Source organism: Bemisia tabaci, chromosome 3 (assembly GCF_918797505.1).
Source record: "Bemisia tabaci chromosome 3, PGI_BMITA_v3".
Classification (NCBI taxonomy): Eukaryota; Metazoa; Arthropoda; class Insecta; order Hemiptera; family Aleyrodidae; genus Bemisia; species Bemisia tabaci.
The window spans coordinates 2,618,048-2,634,386 of NC_092795.1; the positions used below are offsets into that span (position 1 = coordinate 2,618,048).

Sequence of the window (16,339 nt, forward strand, 5' to 3'; positions counted from 1 at the left end):
CGATGCTCTTCAAATTTTTCATATACCTGTACAATGTGTTCTAGTGAGTTTGGATGGTAAAAAATGGTCAGGAACATTTAAAGATTTATTTTCCATGAATGTAAGTTGTCGTTCAGGATAGATTCTGACGACTAGATCCTTACTAGAGTAAGGAAAGAAAGTCTAAAATTGTTAAAAGTCACAGAAAAACGCGAAAAAAGAAAAAAGTCGGAAAAGGAAGTCAAATTTACATAACAATTAAATTAACATAAAAATTTCGTAAAAAGTATTGGAAATTACGAACAAATGTATTTACGTAAAAACTGTATTAAAAAGAAAGTTAATTTTAATTAAGAAAAATAATCTTGGTAAATCAATTTCTCACGTAAATTTGACTCAAAATTCATTTAAAAAACAGGGCCGGATTTACCTACTTGCCGCCCATGGGCCGGATTTACCTACTTGCTGCCTATGGGCCACCTGTATTTTGCCGCCCCCTTCTCATTCGTTTCGAAACATCAATAAAAAACAACTTAATCGGCCCGAAACAGTAACAGAGAAACAACTTAAAACGGGACTAAGGACGCAAATAATAAAAAGAAACACATAAAATATAATAAGAAACCTGGGACGTTTCGCAGGGATCACACCCGCATTTTCAACCGGCAAAACAAGAAAAATTAAAAGAAAGGACACTATGCCCCTCACTACTAGCAAAAGTTCGCACGGAACTTTGCGCGAAAGTTAAGTTCCGTAAACCTATCTACATATGTGTGAACAAGGCCTTCCATTTGTAAGAAATGAAGGTAAAAATTATGCAAGAACAAACATAAATGTGGTTTAATAATTTTAACTTCCGCCGCCGCGCCGCGCTGACCGCACTGTGTTTGGCGCAATGCGTGAAGTATTCCTACAGTCTTGTAGGCGCTATGCGTTTCACGCCGACCGCCGCACAGTGGATTGAGTCAATTAGAGGGGTCGGACATGAAATTTTTGACAAGAACTGCAAATGTTGATGTTTATTTCGTCACATTTTAAAGTTCAAGGGGTGATACGGGAAGAAAATATCACGAGAAAACCAGTGGAACAGCTTGCAGAACATCAGATTCTTGTATAAACGGAGTTATGAGCGTTTTAAGTTCCCAAATTTTTTCCGACCTCTCTCATTGACTCGATTCACCGTGCGTCGCGCTGAGGGCTTCTCCTTTCTATCTCAAGTCCTCATCATCACTGTTGCACCGCTCCATGCCAAATTGCGTGTTTAGTTTCTCTCTTAACTCCACTAATTAAGGTGCTGTCTCTTGTGTCACCGAAAGACGCTTTCTCGTTTGTAATTTTTTTTTTCTGAATCCGATTTTTTTTAAACCTACATTTTAAAAAAATGCAAAATTTGCCGCCCCCTGCGTTAAGAAATGAGAGAGAGATGCTGTACTCGATTATCTAATGCATCTGACGAGTTTTTCAATTCAAAAAGGAACGTATTACACTCCACAAATAAATCACGTTTGAAGCGCAAACCGGAAAAAACACGATTTGTCAAAAGTATTCATTAAGTATTGCACTTTCCACAGAAGCATATTGCACAAAAATGTCACTGTAACGACTTCCGGATATGGTTGCGACCAACTTAAGGCTCAAAATTTTGATTTGTTCGCTCCCTAAAAAAAAATGGTCCATCTCTGTCCATCTCTCTGGTCCAACTGACAAACATCCCAGGGTCACAGGCTGTCGTGGTCCCGGAGACATTTTTCAGGGTTGAAATCCTTCCTCTTATTTAATTGTTTTTTAAATAAACTTAGGCTAGGACACTATCCCTAAATAACAAACAGACCAATTTGGCTCCAATGCCTCGAGCTCTGCACGTGTAAACTTGAGTTTTTTGTTTTTATTACCCTCGCTTTTTATTACTTTCGTCGGTCTGCTCAGGGCCGAAGGGGGCCCTCCCTCCCCCCTTCCTCCTCTTACAGTCACGCTCCGGCGTGGCTGCAGCCGTTGCGCCGCGTCATTTTTGTGGGAACATTGATCAGCGTTTCGAGCCTTAAGGCTCAGTTCGGGTGCGATATTCTATCGTCTACGCGCCCAACCCCCCCTCCCCCTCCCCCCCAAAGACGCTCCGCGCCACCTGACTATCGATATTTTAGACCAAAATATTGTATCGATATTTCAACGTTGATATATCGTCCGTATCCATACATTTATCTCCAGAAATATCGAATCGATTTTTCTTTCTTTCTTCTGCTGAGTTGTGTATTTTACACCTCGGAAAATCGGAAATTATGGTCAATTTTTCATAGTTCGAATTTCGGATTTCGCTGGCCAGGTTGTACAGACCTACGTCACAGGGTAAACAAACCTCAAGATGCAAATACCTCCTTTTTTTTTCTCTATGTAGGTATAGGACTTTTCGCGTGGCTGCTCGACGGTTTGTTAATCTGTGGAGGTTAAGCTACATTCACGCGTCGCAAGCAACCTGGCGCGTCTGCTTCTTGCTACTGCGAGCGCGCCTTCATTTCCTCCTGCACGCAACAAGGACAACCGCGATGATAAAGAATTCCATTCGGCGAAATCGAGCCGAGAGCAGGCACCACGAGTATATACATATCGACGGTGAAAACTACCAAACCACGTATCTTCGTGTTTGCGACGTCGCAGACTTCCTGTCATACTTTATTTTTTAAATGAAAAACTACTTAACATCCAGTCTTGAAAATTTCTGTGATTTTTCCTCTTTGCGCGGAGGAAAATCCTGTGTAAATTTCAAGGAATGATATTGATTTGGTCTACTTCAAAAAAATAAAATGTGAGCGTAGATTTTTAAACACCGCAAACGAGATACGTGGTTTGGTAGTTTTCACCGTCGATATGGGTTATTTTAGTGATGGGTGGGATTTTATTAAAATTCCTATGAATCCTAGGTATAGTATTTACTTTAGTAAACAATTATCATTTATTCCATCACTTCTTCGGATTATTTATTTTTAATCAATCTATATTCATGTGAAGTGTAGCTCATCTGCATTTTTCTTTCCCTGGAACCTAAATGTATATTATGAGTTTGAATCCATCAGAAACTAAGTCAGTCAAAATCAATTTAACTACTTACGAAGTGAAAACGATTTGTATTTCGTAAACCAAAGTGATAGTTAAAGCAACCAAACTGTGTCAGAAATGTTCCCAAATTACTAGGTAAGGCTTTTATCAGCTCATCATCTGATCCAATAATTTTAATTGTGGCATTTCATTCGGCATGTCGCCGCACGACTTCTATGATACTCAAAGTCTCACATATATAATTTGAAAGGGGGGGTCTGGGGGGGCGGCGCCCCCTCAGCAGGTAGCTTTTGCTACTTGTTTTATTTGTAATCATGTAATTTTCCTTTCTATTTTAGCACGTCATGAATTTCTCGGAAGTTTCTCAAGAAGTGCAAGTCACTGCACCAACTCCAATGAAACCTGTCTTGGATAACAGATTTACTCCTGGCAGGAGGAAGGCAAATCAGGTAAAATATTTGTAGGCTCCGCTCTATTTTTTTTTCTTGTTATTTGTGTTCAGATGCCATTCTTGCCCAACAAGGGTGGTTACAGTAAGTGTTACAATATCAAAAAAAAAAAAAAAAAAAAAAAAAAAAAAAAAAAAAAAAAAAAAATCCTTTTATCCAAAGAAATGACAAAAAATTTCAAGAAAACATCTTGATTAGTTTTACTTGAAGAAAATGAAACGTAATGAAAAATGCTATGAAGGGCCTTATCCTTTCTTTCAACTGAGGACCTCTTTGATTAAGTTGTTTGTTTCCCTCTCATCATCTTGTTGGAATGTTAATAGTTTTTCAGAAATCGTTCTTATCTTTTGATTCGCATTTTGCACTCTTTAGTATTTAATTAAGAATATTTATTTTCGCCTTGAGTGCTTACCGATTTCAAGTTATTCCAGATGCATTTTGAGGTTCAGGACCTCATCCTCAGTGGCATGACATTCCGTGTGTCAAAGCGTTGCATTTGTCGTTTGTTTACAGCAATCATTTGCATTCATATTTTTTTTTTTTTTACTGTTGGTTTACTAGCTTTTATCCTTCTGGAGCCTACAGCCAACTCTAGACATGTTGAGTGACAGAAAGTTAATTGGATTGCATTATGCTATAAGGAACCACTATCTTTGGCTCTTTCATAAAAGCACATATCTGCATAGGGAAACCAATGGCATGTATGTTGTTTCTAAAATGGGTCAGAAATAGTGGCTCCTTATTGCAAAATGTAATCCAATTATGAGTGAAACAAATTAGGTTTTATATTATGAGGTGTATACACGAGAGCAAGAGGTAACAGGAAATGGAAGAGGTACTAAGCTACCACCATCTTCACAACTGAAGGCTCACTAAAGTGACTTCCTAGCCCAAAAAGACTGAGCCATAGAAAACATACAAAGGGGCTAATAAGGTAGGTAGTGGGGGATGGAGATTTATAGATTGAGGTTGGTAATGTAAAGTAATGAGTAGGGGGATTGAATGATAGGGGAGAGTTAGTTTTTTAAAATAGGGTGTTTACAAGTCTTGATTTTCTGGAAAGTCCGTAAGTAGTACTGTTTTTTAAGGGTGGTCTGGAAGCACTGAAAAAGTGCGGAAATTCCCCTAGAAGGTCCTGGATTTTTTTCGTATATTTGCCAAAATTTGAGCGAGAAATTCGAATTTTTGAAATTTTTCGCATTTCGTAAATTTTCGAATTACGTTAAATGGAGGCACTGAAAAAGTACTGAATTTTTCTGTTGAGGAAGTACTGAATTTCTTGGGAATTTACTGAAAAAGTACTGTGAAAGTATTGATTTTTGGCCAGCTTGTTTTAGTAGACACCCTGGTTAAAATAACAATAACTGGTTCTAGAAGTGCAGCATTATTTTTAAAGCGAAATATCGTAAATTCTGAAAGAGTTTATGATTGCTTTATATGTTTCAAGGTGTTGGTTATATTAGCATTCATGTTGTCAATATTTTTAATTCATAATCTCCCTGACTTAAAAGAGAAACATCTGTTTGATATGCTTTCATTTTGTTGCAGATTTTCAGAAAAGCTCTCAAAGAAATTGAGGATAATGGAAGCACTGATTCAGCTCACATTCCAATTGACGTAGGATTAGTATATTCGTAAGTACTGCAATAGAAATTTAAAGTTTCTGTAGGTGTCTTTAATTAAAGATAATTTTTCTGCTCCATTTTTGTGTGTTTGCTGAAGAAGCTGTGACTAGCACTGCCAACAAAAACAGCCCATTATGGCAAAGAATACCTTACACAAGGTTTGACAAGTATTAATAGGCTCCTTAATCAAATTATTTAGGAAAATAATTTTTCCAAATCAGCTGAAAAATTGAACTCTCTGTGGTTTTTTCTCCTTATCAAATACACCTGAAAAGATCCCTCATGTAGTAGAATTGAAAATTAGATTTTGATTTTTACCTTATTCGATCCCGCTGAAATATTTTATTTTTATTAGTTCATATACAGTGTCTGATTTCAGCTTTTAATTTTTTTATATTTTGTATTTCAGGTTAGGTCCTGCATTTCCTCCCATGGAATTACTTGATCCAAATGATGATCAAATCATTAAAAATTTGGCCCGTTTTCTGGAAGCAAGAGCTAATCGTAGGGCAGAGCTTATGGCGGATATTGCAGAGAGATGTAAGTGTAATTTATTTGGTTCAAGCAGGCTTTGAAAATCAGCATTCTTTCTTTCTGAAGGCGTTTGCTTGGTCAGCAGGGTATTTGACGCCTTGAAAAGTCCATAAAACCTAAATCTATTTTTTAGTTTTTGAGTGCCTGTACAGTGAAACCTCGCTAAGTCGGTTTTCATCGGGACCGAGGAAATTTACCGAGTTAAGTGGGTTACCGACTTACGCGGACTGCCACTTTTCCTGCCGCGCTTTTTCAAATTTCGCGCCCTAAATTGGACAAACGCAAACGTGCGTGTAGAGTGACTTGTAGGAGTGTTTAGGAGAGCCATTTGATCGAAGAAAATGGTACTAAAGAGTAAAATTTCATGAGATGCACTTGAAATTGCGTGTTGTAAGTGTCAGGGCATCATGAAGTCATCGGGTTAATCGTATGTTGGGGTGCCGCGGCACCCCATTGCGTATCACCCCCCGCGCACCCCACGCGGCATGCCGCGCGGTGATGCGCCGCGGCCACCCGCTATGGCGGGTCGTTGAACTGAAAATGCAACGTATCAATACTCGCTAAAATCTCCGAAAAACTCTGCGGAAGATTCCTGGGGGGAGCGGGGAAGGGCAATGCAAGATGGTAAGGGGAGAGGGGCCGGTGCCGATTGGACCTGTCAAATCATCGATGCGTGAAATTGCTTAATTATGCATGCGTGTTTTCACACGCGCGATAAGATAACACGCGGTATCAGATATCCTATTCTCTACTGTTCTCATCTTTCGTGTCGTTATCGAGTGTTTTTGATTCCTTATCTCTCTATTTCCGATGTCGTTTCTCGCACTGCGCTGCGCTTTCTCGGAGATTCGCTCACCCTTCGTGGCGTAACTTGACCCGACCCGCACCGCGCACGGAAACACTACCTACGCTTGATCACGGGTGACGATCGAAGAAAAACAGGTCGAGATGGAAAAATTTCACCGAGTTAAGCGGGTTCAGAATCTGACCAAACCGAGATATCGAGACTTATTTAGCATTGTGTTATATGGGTGATAAACGGGACCGGGCGATTCTACCGACTAAAGCGGGTTACCGGCTTATCCGGAAACCGACTTAGCGAGGTTTCACTGTATTACTTTAATATTCAGAAAACGAAATGTACCGGAAAGTCTTCAATTCCATATCATTTGGTTATTTTATTTTTGACCGTCAGGCAGATTTTTCTTCTTTTCCATAAACTTTGTTTAAATGTCAAATAGTGGGGTCTGTATGCTTTTAATTTGCTTGGTTATGAATTGTTAGCAGATACTACCAATAGGTTTTGGAAGAGGGAACTTCTGTTTTTCAGGCATCCTGCAAGGCGTTTAAATTTTTTTTTTTTTTTTTTTAATATGCTTGAAAATACCGCAAGAATGTTTCAGAAATCTTTGGAGGATCCTTAATTTCTTTAATTAGCATTCATTGAAAAGTCTCTAATTTTGGGTTCGCAGAACTGTCACAAACCGTCGTTCAGAAATCGGTGTTTTAGATTCAGATAATATTGGCTGTGATTTTAGGTATGAAAATCAGTCTAAGTTTTGTGGGAAAGATCAAAAGGAAAATAAACATTATAGCAAAATTTGATTGTTACCTCTTTGGATCTGTGCAGAGTAATCGGTCTAGCAAAATGGACTTTTTTAGCAAACTACACAGTCGGCCGATTTTCAAAATCTTTAGCTCAATGCATGGCTGAGAGTATGATGGACATGCCACTTTTCACCACATTCATTTATATGTAATAATTTTGGAGAAATAAGACTGTTGCATCTACTTTTGGCCCAACCCTTGTACCCGCAACCAAAAACTTCAAGAAAATTAGAAGTTACTGCCTAATAAAGTATATTTGTAATGCGTATCTCCTACATTTCAGGTGCCAACTTCAGGGTTCAGCTGTTAGATGTGGAGAAAGATCGTGTGTTGAAGGACCAGGAGAATCTGTCTCTCAAGGCAATGTTGGATCAAAATAAAAAGAAAATGAGATCCATAGAAACCAAAACAGTCGATGATGATTCAAAAATTTGTAATCTTCAAAGGGAACTGGAAGATTATACCAGTAAATACAAAGCAGTGAAGGAAAAGGTAAATTTGCTCTGCTTTTTTCGAATTGCAGTCGGACTTAGGATGCCAATGGTGAAAGTGTGAAACCTTGTACCTTTGTTTGCAACGTTGCAGACTTCCTGCTGTACTGTATCCTTTCTTTGAAAAACTGTTCCATTTAATTTCTTGAAAGCCACCTTGATTTTTCTCCTCTTGTTTCCCTCGTTTTTTGACAAAACCATGAATGTCAAAAAACTTCGATGCAAACATGTGATCATCACCAGGAAAGAGGGCTTAAGTGCAAATTCAGAGGAGCAATTATTGTCAGTCAGGATATAAAATTGGAATATTAGGTTTATAAAGAAAGACTCTGAAGTGTCTCATGGAGTAATTAGTGAGTGTCTCAGTACACTGTTCGGACTGATTATTTACAAAGAAGACAAAAAGATAATAGAGCGATCCTATTAATTGATACAGGTGTTTTTTTTTTTTTTTTATGGGAGAAAGTGATGGGCTAACTGTAGAGTCCTATGTGGGTTGCTATTAATTAGTCTAGGACTTACCTCCTTTGTCCATTACAACTACTTGTTTCCACTTTTAGGATTGCTTATCTTCTCTCAAAGTTATTTTCTGTGTATATCGCTTTTCCATCCATCTTAATACTCAGCCTGCTGTACCCAGTTTCCTCCTATGGATTCTCTCCACTTATTCATCTATATTATACAGCTACAAGCGAAATCTCGGAAGCACTATTCCTGACGAACTGCCGGACCGATAAGGATGATCTTTACATGTATGTCATCTGTAGTAGATGTAGATGTGCAAAAAATTATGAAACCCCGAACTTATAATGTTGTAGAGCTTTTAAAGCTCATGTCACTTAAGTCGAATGTTAATAGCGTGAGAGATATGTTGTTTCTGCTAGAAACGTCAAGGTGTGGGTTTCTACCTGAGTGACTCGAATAAACAATAAAACAATGGAAAAGCTCGTGAAGGGCTTCTCATTCGAAGAGTTGAGGAACGGTGCATCGCTCAGGGTTCAAGGTTCAAGGTCCAAGGTATAAGGTTTAACTCAATTTTTCCTGCATTCTTCCGGCTTCGATTTGTGGCATTGGTCAATTTACTTGATTGCTGAATTTCTATTAATATTTACAGCAGATAAACAGCAGATACAAAGTGAGAAGGCAGGTGCTGCGTCGCGTCGGGACTGACCAAATATTATTAACTCTTAACGGTCGAAATCCGATTTTTTTTTAAATTAAGTATTTAATAATAACATAATAAATGGAAATTTCTCCAGTAGGTGGACTGTGAAATTATGTACATCCAGCTATTCCTCATCATTTACAAATCTGAGTGTTACGCCAAAAATTTTGAAATCGATGCAGTTCGAACACAAAATGATGTATTCAAATGGAAGAACATGTTTGCCTATACATATGCGTATAGGGCCCGCGAAGCGGGCCTGAGGGCGCGAGGCGCCCTCCTGGGGGTTGGGCCGCGTAGCGGTCAGAGGGCAGGGCCCCCTAGTAGTTTAATAGACTTGAAATAAAAAAGTATGATTTATTTTTATTTTTTAACCTTTATTCCTTTGTTTCTGGTTATAGTTAAACGAGGCGGAAATGAAGTTGCAGCAGTTGGAAGAAGAGAAAATGAGAGACAAGCAGCGGTACAATAACAAAGTAGCCACCAAAACTAAGGAGCTTTCAAGGGAGTTTGAGCTGAAGATGAGGGAAGAAAAAGAACTAATTGAGGTAGGAATTACAGAAATGCTAACCACAGTCACAACTGGAACCATTAAATTTTCCCTCAAAGGGGGAAAAATATTTTCTTGTATTTTTAAATTTCTTGAAGTTTCAAGAGTCAAAAATGAAACACAAACTTTCAAATAACAACTCTCCTAACTGTTCCCTTAAATTTTCAAGGGTCATGAGTATGAAAATGTTTTCCCCAATACACCTGTAGCAGAAACCTCCAGCTTTGCAGATAGAATGCATGAGTGTAATCGTAGTCACTTTAATGGTCTAAATGGACAAGAAAATTCAAGGTTTGATACCAAAATGTCTTGTCTTCCCAGGGTTGATCAAAATTTACCAACCTTCCCAGATTTTCTTTGATTTCTTGAAAACTTGCCACCCTTTTTTAAGGATTAGTAATTTAGTGATTTATAGGATTTAACCGATAGTCATCTTAAAGCATTTCAATTTATGAGGAAGCTCATTTAAGTGTGTCATCCGGTTGGATGACCTGACTCACCTCCAGGTTCACGTTGAACCAACTATCGTTGAAAATTGAGTTAGCATGATAAGCTGATGGTCAAGAGGTCTCTGTAAATGATCCATCGTGCAATATGTCATAATATTTTTATCTCCATCACATTTCCTCTATTGAAAAGAATCGGTACAACCAAAGGTGAACCAACTCTAATTCTCTATCCTTTCCTGCAGCAAAATCTCCGTGACAAGGAAAGGAGGATGAAAATAGCCCGCAGGGCCCTAGCTCCCGGAGAGAGTATTTCCTCTTCATCATCGACAGACAATCATCACGGAGTCACTACGAGGTCAAGAAGGAGATCAGCCGAAAGTACGATCAGCTCAGACAGCGATGCTAAAGTGCCTAGATTAGAGACGAAAAAAGAAGGACCCAAAACTTTTGTCGCAGTGAGCAGCATCAGGGGTCACAGGAGATCGCGCTCGATGAGTCACGACCAATGGCTGCACCATCAGCCACCAACACCAGTGAAATTGGGCACAGTTTTCCAACCAATCATGAAAAAGAGGAAATCAGTCACTAAGTTGACCGATGTCAAAGATGTTACTGATTCCAAAACGAATAAATATTGTCTTGTCGCGCAGAATCAAGACACAGATGGAGAGCTTGAAACTCATCTGTACAAGGTTAGTAAGAGAGTTCCAGAAGTTTCATTACCCTCAGTTTCATGTCCATGTCCCTAAGCAGAATGGGTCAACATACCAAGATGGTTTTAGTAGAAACAAATCTAAACTATAAGCTCCGAGACCTCCTAAATTTGTATACCTGGTAACGCTTAGTTCCAGCATTCTACCAGGCCGGTTTTCATGATTTTGGGGCTATTGACAGGCGATAGTTCCTAGATGAACCCGCTGTAATCAGATTTTGGAAATAGGACCCAAGTTTTTTTATATAAGAGAAGACCAGGGAGCGTAGAAAGGGAGGCAACATTTGAAATTCCCAGCAATGAAGTTTGAAATAAATGCCGATTTTTTTATTCGATTCTTATTGGTCCAATTGCTCCCGGCCAGAAGAAGATTCGACGAATGAGAGTCTAGTATAAAAATCTTTTCATTTTTTTGGTCGTCCTTATGTTGAAATGGGCCTAAGAGTGCGGGAAGAGCCCTCTGGGGGTTGGGCCGCACAGCGGCCAGGGGGCATAGCCCCCTAGTAGCTTATAAAATGCTATAGTAGGAACTCCTTTTCATAAAACTTCCATTGTAGATAGTGTATAATGGGTCCTTCCCTGCTTGTAGCATAAACAACCTCCCTAACATATTCTTTCCAATAACATGCTATGTCTACACTGCCATGCTAAGGAAGAACGCTGTATGAACATTTGAGAGTTGCCAAACTTCCCCGGGTCAAACATGTATTTTTGAAGGAGTTATTCATATTTTTCTTGGAAATTTTCAGATATTTTAGAGTAAATTCCGAACAAAATTTTCTGAAATTTTTTAAACAATTTTTCACAATTTTCCATGTAAATTCATTTTTAATTGAAGGAAACATGGCAACGTCTGAAGGCTCATGCGGCGTTCTTCCTTAACACTGTAGTACAAATCGCTGTAGATTTTGTCAATATATTTGAGGAATAAAAAGCCAAATAAACTACATTAAAAAAGAGAAAACGTGGAGCATAGAATGTATTCTGAAAATCTGAAATTTTTATAGTGAGAGCTCTTTACATTCTCCCAAATTTTCAAAATAGTTCACTCCTTAAATTGAGAACGGATTTTTAATCTCAAAGAAGTTATAGGCTCTTCATGACATTGCTGAAGAATAAATATGGTTTAGTTTTTTTAATCTCATATCCATTTGAAATGTCAGGCCAAAAATGCATCCTCACTCCCCGGAGATCTTTTCTAATTTCCTGCAGTGAAGTAATAACCTCACTGTAAGCTGAATATGTGCCTCTCTAATAACTCGATTTTATTTTTATAGGGTGATGTTGTTCCTACCGCTGTTGGGGGAGCGCAAGTTATCTTAACAGATGTTGAAACATTGAAGATAACATCACCGGTGACTTCGCCGGTGAAGAAAAGAGTTGCTGCCTACAATGCCGCAATCAGTAAGCCAAAAGACGTGGAATCCAGGTGTCAAACGGCAATTGAAGGACACTGCAAGCGATTTCGTCGCTAATTGATAGTTGATCTTCCACCCAGTGGCTATGATCTACCAATTTATTTTATTATATCTTGTGATATTTATCGAACATTTTAAGGCGTATGTATTTAAGGCCAAGGTTCTTAAACTTTTTGATCCATTTTTCAATGAAGCAATATTCGAGAATTCTCAGGTTGTCTCCAGTACCTGTTTTCGAAAGTACTTAACTTATTTTTTTATCACATTTTTAATGCAGAATATTTTTGTACCTAACCAAGTTTTGCATCCAAACTTTTATATTTCAATTTAATGTGTTTGTGTGATTTTTCAGAAATCAAACATTTCAGTTTTCAGTCTCATTTCAGAGACTTGAGAAATGCGTGTTTTCTTCGAGTGTTAAGTTTTATGGACTATCGAATTTATTCAACTTTGTATTCTCCTGATTCGGAGAAAATCTTTATATATAATTGAAAGGACTATTTATTCTCCTTTTGAAAAGAGTACAAACCTAACTATACAATTACTTATGAGACATCTCTTTGGAACCCTCTAAAACTTGCAGCACCTCAAGTAAGAATATTCTTATGACATTTTATATTGAAGTAATTTTCAACAACTCTGAACAAACAGTCCAATTGAACAGTGCAAATTGAAAATCAAGAAGACTTGCGATATTTTTTAGGCCTTCTTTTCCAAGTTATTCCTGACTCCTTCACCATCAAATCCTTAAATGAATATCGGATGAACTGTAGACGACTTTTGTTCAAGGATTATGCATAAAAATATCTCAAAATTTTGATTCACCGTATTGATAAGGTGGTTAAGTGCTGAATGAAGCAGCCTGTAAGTCTATCCGTGCTGACTGGATCCTATCTTCTCTTTTAATACGTTCGGTCGATTTTGTTCATCGTCTTGTCAGCTGTGTCGGAATTTGAAAGGTCTTATCTGTAAAAAATTTTCTTGGACCTTTGAAAAACCATCCTTGGAAATTCCGAGGCCCTTCAAATGAGGTTGTTTCCTGTCTCTCTCACTTAAAGTACTTAACTCATTTTTTCATTATATTTTTTTACGCAGAATGTACAGTCCTTAAAGTTCCAAGTGATCAAAGAAACTGTTTTTACCATTTTAATCCGAGAATTTTCCTTGCTCTTTTCTTTTTCCTAGTTTTATAAATATTGATTGGTAAAAGGAAGTGCCTCTGTGCCATGCAAACGAAGAACGTTGTATGAGCCTTTGCACATTGTCAAGTTTCCTTTGATGCAACTCAAATTATCAGAAAACTTGAGAATATTTTCTGTCAAATTTTCCAGAAAATCATAGTAATGTGATCTAAAGTATCTGAAACTTTCAAGTTGAAATCTTCATAATTTTTCTCAAAAATTAATGTTCTACAGGGAAAAATTTGGCATTGAGTGAATGTTTGTACGGCATTTTTTGTTAGCATGGCAACATACTTGTCCTTGTGCTATCTATTCAGAAGAGTTATGCTACATGGAAGTCAAATTATTTATCAAGACGAGTGAACGTAGTCAGATAACTATTAACAGCAAAAAATGATTCAGCAAAACATGTCAGTAGAGAAGTATTTTTTGTGCGCTGAAATGTGAAAATAAGGACCTTTTTAATTTAATTAATTGCTACCTGAAAGGTAGCGTTCTTGAAACATAACCAAAAATTACCTCTGACTTTAGAAAAAGTATTCAGAAGTCCTTAAAACACCTGAAAAATCGAAAAAACACAGTGATAAAAATCTGTTTGCAAATTCATTCATGGTCCAAACCCCCTTTTCACCTATAATCATTTTTGATCCAGAAAATGACTAATGTAGGTAAAAATTCAAGAGATATTCTACAATTGCAAGCATTGGTATTCAAATTTTGAGGTTTTAACTTGATCTAGTTCCATTCCAAATAGATACTTGTATATTTTTAAGCTATTTATTGAGACTTAGATATATGCTTGTTGCAAAGAGAAAACGTGCCAATCTTGTTATTCGCCAACATCAACTCAATCTTTTAAAAAATATACACTCAGTTTTTGAGTTAGCATTCACTCTTGTTCAGCTTGAATTCTATCTCGATAATGTATCCCACTGTGTGTTTTGCTTATTAATCAAAATGATATTTTTATTAAAGTATGTTTTCTATCATAGTACCTATTTTCAATTTCAATGATTTTCCTCTTTTCATATGCTGAATATCTTGCTAAGACCTCATGCACATTTTTGTCCTCTTATTTAACATCTCATTGCCGCTCATAAAACTGGCACCGCCACAGCTTGGGGGAAGTTAGGCTGTTAAAATGTAGCTTTGGGTACTGTCAGATGTTTACTTGGAAAAATGTGTCACAATGTAGTTGTAATTTGTTTGAGGACAAATTGTTATTATTTCATGACAGCTGGGAACATTCCTATTTTTTTAGGGTTATTAATTGTCAGCAGGCTAGACTTAGCTGAATTTTTTGTTGCAAGACGTAACATTTGCACATGTAACGATCAGAACTTGCTTCAAGCAGGTTCCAGAAATTGTTGCAAATTGTCACAGGGTTTCTAACCTATCTTTTCTTGACTACTCGCTCATTGATTGCTCCTTGATTGCAAAAGACTAGCACAGACATTAATTTTTCAAGGACACATTTCCACTGTTGCTTCTGACAATATACGTTTCATTATGTAAGAATGAAAATGGGACAGCTTGAACATAGAAGTGCATATGTTGCAGGCAAATAGTGAAATCAGGCATTTTATCAAATGCGTAGGCAGATAGTCAAATTTAGACGGTCTACAAAATTTTGTAAATTTATGGCGAAGAGCTCACGATTTTTCACTATTTTTGGAAAAATAACTCATCAAACCCATGAACTCTTTTTGTCTCTTCCTCTTCAATTGCTTCTCATATTTTTAAATGTTGATTCTAAAAATTCTGTATTTTACGACATGCTAAAATTTTCAAGATCAGTTTCCCGTCAGGAGCTAAAAATTGTTCAAAAAAACAATTGTGTGTGCAAATTTTTACTGAGAATTTTTTCTTGCAGGAGCAATTAATTATTTTGTCGGAAACTAGGAAAAGAATCAGAACTTCAATCCAAGTTAGAATATTTGACCATTTGCCTAGGTATTTGACAAAATGCCTGATGCGACGCAAACAATGAGTAGACAGTTGTACTTGAACACAATATTTATAAAATTCGTAAAAATATATTTTTTCAATTTTCTAATTGGTAACAAGATGCTAAGTAACTAAAGTTATTGAGTCAGTCATTTCCATACTTAAAATTAACCGTACCGAATTCAATTTCTCATGTTTGAGGAGTTGCAAATAACTTTAATACTCTTTGAAGTGCTCTTATATTTGAATAACGGATTTCTTGTTTTTGTGTCAATTGAAAAAATCTTAAATCCAACGATTGAAAGAAAAGAAAAAAAAAACATTTGAATTGCAAGTATTTAATGGAGTTACATTATGTTTCAAAAGAAGAAATCCTCGTCGACTGATTTAGTGACCTCATCGCTCGACATAATATCAAACTCTTGGTTCAAACCAAAAGAAACTAACATAGCCTTATGTACAAATTCTTCGTGAGTTAATGGTTTAATTTATTGAAATTTAGTCACTGACTGGTCATGAATCCATTAAGGATTCATTAAAAACAAGAAATTTCCATTGTAAGAAACACTTGGACGCCTTTTGTCATTATGGCGCAAATGAGAAAAAAGGTTATGTGTTTGTTTACATTTGAGGCATGACAAAAACACTAACTACAACTGCATGACTCCATTGAAGGAAAGTCATAAGATAAGTGAATGTACCTCTTGGATCACAATATAAAAATATTACCTTCACAATCAAAAATTGAAATGTGTTTCTTGAGCTCCCGGAAAAATATATTGGCTCAAAGGCTTTTTTTCCATAAAAATCATGGATTCAGTGAAATTTCCATTTTTTCAGAAACAAATATTACTGCTACCTAAAATCCAACAATACGTTTCGAAAGGTCACATTATAACCTGTCTCTGACTTTCAGAATTCAGATATCAACCTTCAAACTAACGTAGCGATGGCTAAGGAACAATACCGTCTAATTGCAAACTGTCGATTTTATGGAACGAAGAAAAAACTTGGCCTTGTTATCAACTTTAAGTTTGCGCTTGAGTTTTTTTAAAACATCATGCAGCGCTCCCATGCGGAAATTGAAAAGATCTAAAAAATCAGCTTGCGCATTTTAAACTTTGGAATGCAGCAAAGTTGTGAATTCATTTTTGCCAAAATTTTCAGTTAAGCCGTATTG

The 16,339-nt window shown here is 37.1% G+C and overlaps 1 protein-coding gene across 1 annotated transcript in view; it reads left to right on the forward strand.

The window, feature by feature from the left end:
• The window catches only part of Su(var)3-3 (lysine-specific histone demethylase Su(var)3-3), a 33,496-nt gene extending 19,290 nt beyond the window's left edge, over positions 1-14,206 (forward strand). The window contains exons 7-13 of the mRNA XM_019060480.2: positions 3,369-3,479; positions 5,028-5,113; positions 5,514-5,644; positions 7,530-7,738; positions 9,304-9,450; positions 10,144-10,593; positions 11,891-14,206. Of these exons, the coding sequence (XP_018916025.2) occupies positions 3,369-3,479; positions 5,028-5,113; positions 5,514-5,644; positions 7,530-7,738; positions 9,304-9,450; positions 10,144-10,593; positions 11,891-12,088 (1,332 nt within the window). The 3' untranslated portion in view covers positions 12,089-14,206. The remainder of the gene's footprint in view (positions 1-3,368; positions 3,480-5,027; positions 5,114-5,513; positions 5,645-7,529; positions 7,739-9,303; positions 9,451-10,143; positions 10,594-11,890) is intronic.
• The last annotated feature ends 2,133 nt before the right edge of the window (positions 14,207-16,339 follow it).